Here is a 10,050-nt window from a genome sequence, read left to right as displayed (position 1 = left end):
GCATGGTGCTAAGGCTGGGAATACAAAGACAAAAGACAAACCATCTCTGCCTTCAAGGAGAGGGCAGGTAGGGGGTGGGGGATAAAGATGGTTGCCATGCTCTCCACCCCTATCCCCAGGCTTCTCTTCTCAAGGGTAAACATTTCTGGGCCCTCTAAGGTGCTGCCTCCAATCTTCTCACCACCTTGATCACTCTCATCTCGACATACCATATGGTACCAACTGTCTGTGTGTGGCCTGACCAGGGCAGAGGGCAGCAGGCCTATTCTCTGACTACTCCTCCCTCAATGTAGCCTCAGATCCCAAGAGATGGGCCTCAAAGATCAGCCTCCTCATAGCCTTGGGGCTCATGACAAAAGCCAACTCTACTAATTTCTTCATTCACTGATTTCAAATCCAGCCTTAGACTTAGCTGCCTGTGTGACCCTGGGCAAGTCACTTCTCTTCTGTCTGCCTCAGTCTGCTGATCTGTAACTTGGGGATCATCACAGCACCTCTCTCCCAGGGCTGTTGTGAGGATCAAGTGAGCTGATCGTTGTAAAGTGCTTAGTGTAGTGCCTGGCATGTCGTAGGCACTAGATAAAAGTTAGCTATTGCTGTCTGCCTCCCAAGGAGGACCTGGGAACCTTCCATCCATTGACCTACCACTTATGTCGGCCCTCAAACATGCATGTCCTATTGGGGGGCATCAGCTCTGCCAATGGCAGGTCAAGTCACTGGTTACTGAGCAAAGATCTCGATCTTGGAGCACCTGTCATAAAGGGGACAATAATATCTGCCTGGAGGGGCTAAGAAACCCCTCGGCATATGGCAGGTGAAAATGAACATGGAGCCCCTGGGAGAGGGAGCAAAGCAAGGCATGTTCATTTTAGAGGGGAGAGGGCCTGCATGGACAAGAGACATGGAAAAAGATTTTCCTTTATGGAGATTTGGGGAACCACCCCCCAAAATGTCAGAAAGTATCCCCTTACCTTTCATTAAATAGAACATCAATGGATATCTACAACGCAAAAAATAGAGACAACTTGGAATGTCAGAGCCGAGTAGAGCCTTAGAACATAGAACATGGAACATGAGAGCTGAGACCTTCACACACAGAATATCAGAGCGGAGGCCTTAGAACATAGAACACAGAATTCCAGAACTGGGAGGGGCCTTAGAGATGCTCTAGGTGTGGCTCCCTCCTGCCCCCCGCCCTGGGTTTCTAAGGATGGGATGGTGGTACAGGAGGGGCAGGGATACTGGGTTTTCCAACTCCTAAAACTGTGAGCTTTCTTTCCACTCATCACCCTGTCTCCTATGGGTAAAATCTGCAGCTTTTTCCATGGCATCTTTTCAGCCCCAATATTCTGTGGTTGTGCTGCAGGGCTGGGGTCACCCAGAAAGCAGTGAGGCAATGGGCATGCTGTGGGTTGGCCAGGCTGCTCAAGCCATTGTGGCAAAAAGAGAACTCATGAGAGAAGACAGACCTGGGAAGGGAGGCAGGCAGGGGACACCTCGCCAAGAGCCAAGCCAGGTGTCTCCCAGGTTCCCATGACATGTGAAGAAAGGGCAAGGGCAGGATCTACCCATCTCTGCCTCCCTCAGGAGCCGAGCCCCAGACCTGGGAGGGCCATCCCCAAGGATGATGGCCTCGAGGGGCCCCCTGGTGAAGAAGGAGGCCCAGGGGCTTGAGGTGCCCATCATACTACTCTTGGAAACGAAGGTGCCAAAGGAGGCCTGGGAACATTCACTCTCCTCGCCTGTTTAAGCTGAACAAGGCACCAGCTCAGCAAAGCACACAGATAAAAATAACATTTTCTCTCTGCTCATAACTCTAAAATGGACAAATGCGTCTTGTTCCCAAGGTGAAACAAAAATAAAGGATAATGGCTCCAGCACCTCGGCCGTGGGGCCCGCCGCGGCTGCCAAGTTTCAGGGAAGAATGAGTTTTTACAGTCAATTTATAACCCTCTAAAGAGTAAGATACTAATTTTACAGCAGTGCCATAGGGGGCTTGATGGAAAGACTGACATGCTCCGGGCTGTCGGACCACGTCTCCTTCATCAGCCCCAAAGCCCTGTCTCCCAAGGAACCCAAGAAGCAAATTCATTCGCTCATTGGTGAAGAGAGTGGATGGGATGGAGGGAAGGAAGAGGGGAGAAGGGGGCCGGAAAAGGAAGAGAAGGGAAGAAGAAGAGGAGGAAGGGTTTAAGAGGGGATGGCAGATCAGCTGGCTGACCACTCAGTCCTGTCCTGGGCACCAGAAGAGAGGACACGGGGGCCTCTCACTTGGGCCTTGACTGAACTCCCCTTGTCTTCACTGCAGCCTGCACCCACTCTGGGGAAGGCCCCCAGGAGCCGCTTCTGCAGGCCGGCCCTAGAACGCCGGCTCATACCAGGAAGCTTCTCCTTCCTCTCTCCCTGACCCATCCCAGGCCTGTCCTCACCAGTGTGGTGGGGGGATTCTGAAATGCAGAAACAGCCGAAGGCGAGTGAGAAGCCAGGCTTCAGAACGATCTCGTGTCAAAGCCTCTCGAGCTACAGAGAGGACAAGGGCTTTGAGACCATAGAGCCACAGCTGGAAGGGGCTTCAGAGGCCGTCCGGCTCGGCCACCTCATTTTACAGATGGAGAAACTGAGGCTCAAAGGGAGAAGTGCTTTGTCCAGGTCAGACCTACAAAGAGCAGAGGGGGGCTCCAACCAAGACCCTGAGGTCCTTCCAGCGCCCTGAGGCCCTTCCCAGGAGCACTCCCAGGCCCCCCATCTCCTCAGCCAGCGACCCCAACGCAAGATGGAGTACGGAATCGGCCCCGGGGTCATGCTCAGCGCTCTCAGCCAGCCCGGGAGGAAGGAAAGATGCTGATTCGGCAGCTGGTCGGCTTTGTCCCAGTGGAATTCAGCTCCCGGTCAGCCAGGCTTGTGTTCTCCTGAGGTGTTTCTCTTACAAGAAGTGAGAAAATGTCCCATAACTCGGGGTTAAAATTAATAGCTTGATTGAATCCAACTGACCAAGCCCTCCTCACAGCAGCTGCCCCGCACGGGACAGCTGCAGAGAAAGCAGCATTAATGGATGGAAAATTGTCACTCCCAAACATGTGAAGCCTCAAAGGGACAAAGAGGGTGGGAGTGGGGAAAGACATCTCTTTGCTTGCTGGGGTGGGAAAGCACACAGCCTCAGTGACCTCCTGGCCTCCCCAGCACTGGCCCGGCTCCAGGAGAGGGACCATGCTCCCGGGGCCGATCTGAACTCCTGGGGCCCTACCTGAACACGAGAGCGCTCTACCCCTGCCCCGACTGGCCTACTGAGCCTTTGTCTGCCTCCTGAGGCAGCCCAGCAGACTGTGGGGATAACTGATTACTCGGAAATTTTCCTTGACATCGTGGACTACATCTGCCTCCATTTACGTCTGCATCTTTTGTTCCCGTTTCCTTATTGAGTATGATCATGACTGTGTTATGGCTTGTAAAGGATGCTGCTAATATTCCCCCTTATTGCATTTACGGATGAGTCCTTCAAGTCCCAGCATGAGGTCAGTTTTTGGAAACATGACACATGGTGCTGAAAAGTAATCATATTCTTTAATATGCCCGCTCAGTAGTCAACACTGGCTTATCAGAGCTAGTTCTTCCCATGCTCTTTTCAGAGACATGAACCCCTTCCTCATTGTCTTTCTGTGAGACGTGCCAAGATCTGAAATAGGAATGGTCAAGGCCGAGGCCTGTCTGTTGCAGAGGGGGAAACTGAGGCCCAGAGGGGGGGAAGGGACTTTGACAAGGTTGCGGAAGTAAAGGCACAGGGAGGAGGGGAAGGGAAGGACAGAGAAGGTCTCAGGACTGCCGGGAAAGGTTATCGTCTAGCAGGAAGTCTGAAGGTGGGGAATGGGTCAGGGGTTCTGAGGCCAATGTTTAAGGATGAAGAACCTGAGTCTTAGGAAAGTGACTGGCAGGGTTGGCCCGAGAATCCAGAATGCAGATCGATAGAAGGGAAAACCACTGGATTTGAAGCTGCCCAGGAATCCAGGTTGGTGTGTTGGCTCTGGAAGTCACTATCTGTGTGACCTTGGGAAAGTCCCTTTGAGCCTCTATGTCTTCATACGCAAAATGATGGGGCGTGAGTTCAAACGGAGAACGACCGAGGCCCTTCCCAGCTCTGCCTCTCTGACCTCCAGGTCCACAGCCCTGAGCCCCCTTCAGGTCAATGCATGGCTGCGCCCTGTGGCAAACGCATCCTGGGCACCAGCCCCAAGGGCCTTTTAGTGGAAGGGAGAGGGGTCTTCTCACCTGGGACGCACACTCGGAATTCCCCAGGGGCCAGAGGCTTCATCTTCCTCATACTACTCAGCCTCTGTGGGTCTTGATGCTCACAAATCAGTGCATCTTACTGGACTGGGAGCTCTCCCTGAGGACAGGCCCTGTCTGATTTTCACTTTGCATCTTTCCATCTCCAGAATACAGAAGGCGCCTAATAAAAGCTTGCTCTTGTCACTGGAAGGCAGCGGCAGAAGGGTCCTCTGGGAAAGAGCTCTGTAAAGCAGGGACTCACTCGCCCGCCCCCCCCCCCCCCGGTCCCCCTTGGATAGATTCAGATTTTCATCAGGCAGCTGGCTTTTTGCGGGACCTGCCCAGCCAACACTCACTGCTTTGCTGAGGACCTGTGGTTGCTGTCCGAGGGCTCCCGTGATGCCAGGGTGGCAGAGCCAGGCAGACCGAGCCCGCGAGGAGCCTGGCGTTTCTGCTCTACCTCGGACTGGAAACCCGGCCTGCTGACAGCACGTGTGCTGCCCAGGCCCCTCTCCTGGGTGAACCATATGCCAACCCAGGCTTGGTCTGCGTGTGCTCTGCGCCAACGGCTTGGGCCGCACGTTTCTCCAACTTGCCAACAAATAACTCACTTGGACTCCATAAACAAAGTGACCTAAGAGGCCGGGCAGACATCAGTGGCCAAGGGGAAGAGGGAAGCCTGGATTTCAGTGGCCTTGACCACAGCCGACGAGACGCTGATCTCAGGGAGGGAGCCAGTGGGCAGGGAAGTCATTGACTGACATTCTGACGGGCAGATGCTGATCATGGGGAACTCTCCCAGGGCCCGTTCTCCAGAATGACCTGTGGTCAGCTTGCACAGGCAGGAACCCAGCAGCTCAGATTCCACAGGGGAACAGTGCACCCCACTTACCACACCCCACCACAGGGCATCGGCGTAGCTGCCAAACTCAATCTGGCCCGACTCGTTCACAGCATCCTTTTCCGCCAAATATACGAAGTAGGAAGAGAAGATTAGACCCAGAAACCCGATATACAAGGTGGTTATCAGCTCCTACAATGCAATCAAAGAAAAGGGTGCCGTCGGCAAACAGTACGAATGCCAAAGAGGATCGCAGGCCCCACCCCTGGAGAGCAGCCAAAGGGGAACAAATATGTACCCATTCACTTGTCCTAAAGTCAAGCACATTTCACCCAGGGAGCTCCAACTTCCAATATGCATTTCTCAGAACTCTTGGAAATGAATGGGCAGCCCCTCGCTCATTCCCTCCGTCTCCCCCACGGCCCCACCTTGAACACAGATGCTGCCGATGAATAGATGAGGCACCTCCACCAGTGGCTCTGGGACCCAGGCTGCCATATTGGCGATGGCCCCTTTACTACTGCCTAAGAGACCAAGCACAACATGGTGTGTGTGTGTGTGTGTGTGTGTGTGTGTGTGTGTGTGTGTGTGTATGAGCATGGCATGTGGGTGAGCCTGGCATGTGTGTGAGTCTGGTGTGTGGGTGAGCCTGGCATGTGGGTGAGCCTGGCATGCACGCACAGGAACAAGTTTTCTGATAACACTTGCAAGTCAAACAAGCCTCTTCCAAGAACCCTGGGACCAGGGCTGGCCCCTCCTCCCCTGCCCCTGCCCCAGGAAGCCCAGATCCTGCAAAGCAGACACTGGGGCCGCAGGACCCACCCCAGCTCACCTGCCGATGGATGAAGACCACCGAGCCCAGCAGTCGCCACGTTCCGCCCTGCCGGTCGACATGTAGCATCCGTAGAATCTGCAGGAAGCGAATCCCCCTAGGGACAGAGCAGACGAGCTCCTGAAGCCAGAAGCCTGAAGGCCTGGGCCCTTTGCCCTTCCCCTGGCTTGGGGTGGCCACAGGAATTTCAGGGGCCGGGCCCATCTTCCTGCCAGGGGATGGGGAGGACCTAGTAAGGTCTGCTGGGAAAGGCGGGCGGGAGGGGAGGAGATGGCGTCGGCTCTCCTGTCCCAGATTTGAGGGAGGGCATCCTCCTTCCGGGAAGGTGCCTTACAAGAGCAAGGCTTGAGCCCAACGAAGGAAGTCACAAGCTGTGTCTGGGGCTGGTCCCAGACAGGGGACGCCTTCTTTTACAAGATGCCAATGGGATGCCCGGGCTGGGTGTCACCACGTTGGCTCCAGCCACACTTCACGGCCGGAGGCATCTCCCTTCCACGAGTCCGTTTGCGTGTGGCCTGCCAGCCTAAACCACCAGCTCCTTGTTGGAAACGAGCCCGCTAAATGGTTACCAAAAAGCCTAGCCCTTGGGGAGAAGACAGAACAGAAGCAGAAGGAGCTCCTGGAGAGACGGGGGCCAAAGGGCCCACATTCCGCCTGGTTTGGCGGCAGGGGCTGCACTGGGGCTACACGGCCTGGCTCAGCCCATTACGAGCTGCCTGGGGGCAGGGGCTTCCTACTCCTCCCGGAATCGAATATGGACTCCACTACTGGGCCGTAATGACCCTTCCCGCTTCTTCACTCTCTGATCCATCCGCTGTCCTGCTCACTAATTCTCACACGATACGCCATCTCCCACTGCCGGCCTTCGACTCACCTTCTCCATAAAGCCTTTCCTGGGGTCACAGCCCCCCTCCCCAAACTACCTTGTGTATACAAGTTGTCTGTCCAATTCGAGTTCAAGGAGGTGCAGAGCCTGGTACACAGTATGCTTTTAACCAGTGCCTGTCGATTGGCACATTGATCAGACAATCCTGGGGGACCCCCTTCCCTCTCTGCTCCTCTAAAAAACCAAGGCGTCGGGGTCAGTCTCTCAGCTCCCGGACCCCTTGAAAGCCCGCCACCCAACGTCTGGAGAGGGGAGATGGCAGACAGGGGAGGATTCGCTACCGGAGGTGAGGCACCTCCAACGAGCAAGCAAAGAGGTCGGCCAGGAGGAGGCCTCGGAGGCGGAAGGGGGAATGATTACCTGATGGCTGACGTTGCAAAGACCTGCCCCTTGGAGCCCACACAGAGGACAATCATGGAGGCCACAACCACAATGAGGTCTGGAGGAGGAGAGACGGGAAGGCTGAAAGCTTGACCTTGTCATGGAATGTCTCTCAAAGGCACCGCTAACCCACCAATCACCGAGGACGGGACTGCCTGCTCACCCTGCCCCCGGCCCTGCCGCGTCCCGGCCCAGGCAGCCTTCTGTGAGAACAGCGCCCAAACACCCCCTTTGAGGAGATCCCTGGAACGGGCGCGGGAGGCAGCAAAGGACTCAGTGGGCAAACACCTGCGGAGTGGGAGCTAACTGGAAGGCCCCATGCTGGGCACTGAGGGGGAGGCGGGAGCGGGTAAGACCCAGCCCTGTCCTCAAGGGCCTGAGAGTTTCTTATGAGTGGGAAAAGCAAGGCAAGGGACCTTTGGCACTGGGGGCCGGACCTCAAGCCTGCGGTCCAGTTCTAACTCTCCTGCTTAGGGGACTTTGACCCAATCTCCACCCTAGCCTCCATAGGTCTCAGTTTCCTTTACTGTAAAGTGAGGAGCTCAGGCCTGAAGATGCCCTGCACCCAGGCTGTGGTTCCCTGATTATGGTTCACTTTTTCAAAGGACTCCACTATTCCAAGCCCAGGGGCGGCCTAGCGGGGCCACAGTGGTTGTTGTACTCATGAAACGTGAACTCAGCTGGCCAAGGGCACAGGAAGGAGCTGAGGCGGTCTGGGCTGAAACCTCAGCTCTGAGACTTTCTACCTTGGGAACCCAGGGCCAGGCCCTTCCCCTCTCTGGGACTATTTCCCACCCGTGAAATGAGAGGAATCAGCCTCCAGGGCTGCCAAGGGCCCCTTGGATACAGAATCCTATGCCTTCCTGCCTGCCCGCTGGTGGAGTGGGCCCCCGCCTGCCAAGCCCTGCTCCTCAGAACGGTCCCAGAGCTCCACGCTCATAAAACCAGATTCTCATTGGACAATAATCCCCAAGTTATCTTAATTCGGTCCCTGGAAATGTCAGCGCCCCTCAAACCCCTCCAGGCACACCCCTGAAAATCACCAGAGAGTGATTCAACAGCTTCCACCCAAACACACCCCAAGCAGCCCCCCTCCTCTGACCCGAGTTCGGGGGATCTCTCGGGGCTCTGGGTCGGACCCAATATGGCAGCCGGTGGGGAGGGTGGCTCGGCCCCTGGGCACTCAGCCAGGAAGTCTGAAGGCTGCTGGCCTTCGTGTCCCCTCTCTAAAGTTAGGAGGGAGGGGCCTTCCTGGGCATCTCCACGTGTTGCCATCCTTGGGCCTGGGCCTCCTAATGGGGCAGAAAGTGGGGCGTGTCCAGATCTAACTCTTGTTCACAGGGAGTCTCTCCCTCTATCTGGGCCTCAGTTTCCCTCCCGTCCAAAGACAGGATTGGACGGTGCAGTCCCTGGGTTCCTTCCAGCTTTGACATTCCAGACAGGCTTTTCCCTTTCGGATCAAGAATGCCCCAGCGCAGGGGGCTTCTCCAGGGCGGGGGGCCAGCAGCGGACCTCCCGATCCGAGGGGTGCCCGGCCCCAACACCGGACTCCAACTCACCGATGATGGAAATGGGCTTCCTGGCAAAGCGCAGCCGTCCCCAGATCCCCACGTACTTGCTGCGGCACCCCGCTGACCACAGACGAACCACATACTCCGTCCCAAAAAATACCACGAGTACAATTTCCTGTAAAAAGGAGAGGGGAAATGCCGTGAGTTCTCGGCTTCACTTGTTGGTCAGGGGCCCCGGGGTGGGGGGGCAGATGACCCAGCACCGAGGGAGGTTCTGCCCGTGGGCCGGCAGGGCTGAAGGACAGAGGCCCCCTCCAAGAGGGGGCAATCGAAAGTGCCTCCTATGTGCCAGACGCTATGAGCCAAGCCCTGTGCTCAGTGCTGGGGATAGAAACAAAAAGACAGTCCCTGCCTTCAGAGAGCCTCCACTGTAATGGGGGAGGGGACAACAGCTAGAGAAGTGGGGAGGGGGAGAGATGTGGAACAAATAAGTGTCCTGTCCTTTCCAGGGGGAGTTGTGGCTGTAATTACTGTTGGGGGGTGGGGTGGGGAGGATACCCAGAGATGGAGTCCACGGTCCCACGGAGGGGGCAGAGCTGGCAGGGAACCCTGATTCCTGGGCAAGGAAGCCAGCTTGGGGCAAAGCTTCCTGATGCGCCCCTGAGGGAGGGAAGGAGCCCCCTGGGGCAGGAACAGTCAAGCCTTCTGCTTGGCCGCTGGCTCGGCTGCCTGAACTCCCCAAGTGCTCCTCAGGCCCAGAGCCGAAGAGCTCGGGAAGCCGGGAGCCCACTGGGGGCCCATCGAGGCTCTGAGCGCAGGGAGATAAGGGAGCCTGGGCTCGGGCTGGGAGGGGGCGAGTGCAGGGAGCCGGGGGTTCTAAGGACACTCTCCAAATTATCAGAAGTCCTATGTGCTGAGCCAGCATCAAGAGAGCAGAAGGGGCAGGGCTGCTTTTCCTCCTCCAATTCCCATCACTGTTTGCTTCCTAGAGGGCCAGACTCCATGGTCCATTGGCAAGTACGGAAGTGGAGTCTCCCCCAAAGACAGGAGGCCAAGGAGCCCTCCGTGGGCGGTGTCACTAAAGTCTTTGGGAGACCAGGCCTGGAGGGAGAGGCCTGACAGCTCACAGGACTTCCAGCTTTCACTCCCGTTGTCTGAATCAAGGCTTATTGACCTGAAGGATCCAGTGCTCAGGGACTGCTGGGGTAAAGGCACCTGGGCCATCTGTCCTTCCTGGATTCCCAGAGACGTCCAGTGTCTGTCAGCAGCCGAGCCAGCACCCTCCCCTGCCCGTGGCCAAGAGGCAGATAGAAATCGTGTATAAGGCGTGTGCTTG

The 10,050-nt window shown here is 56.4% G+C and overlaps 1 protein-coding gene across 1 annotated transcript in view; it reads right to left on the bottom strand.

Annotated features, from left to right (window-relative positions):
* Nucleotides 1–10,050, bottom strand: part of KCNQ1 (potassium voltage-gated channel subfamily Q member 1) — a 361,243-nt gene that overhangs the window by 246,202 nt on the left and 104,991 nt on the right. The window contains exons 3-6 of the mRNA XM_027868695.1: nt 8,763–8,889; nt 7,183–7,261; nt 5,937–6,033; nt 5,156–5,296 (exon numbers count right to left, since the gene is read on the bottom strand). Of these exons, the coding sequence (XP_027724496.1) occupies nt 5,156–5,296; nt 5,937–6,033; nt 7,183–7,261; nt 8,763–8,889 (444 nt within the window). The remainder of the gene's footprint in view (nt 1–5,155; nt 5,297–5,936; nt 6,034–7,182; nt 7,262–8,762; nt 8,890–10,050) is intronic.

Source organism: Vombatus ursinus, unplaced genomic scaffold, assembly GCF_900497805.2.
Source record: "Vombatus ursinus unplaced genomic scaffold, bare-nosed wombat genome assembly UNPS02014790.1, whole genome shotgun sequence".
NCBI lineage: Eukaryota > Metazoa > Chordata > Mammalia > Diprotodontia > Vombatidae > Vombatus > Vombatus ursinus.
The sequence above is the reverse complement of the archived record's forward strand: the minus strand, read 5'-3'. Positions and strand labels throughout refer to the sequence as shown.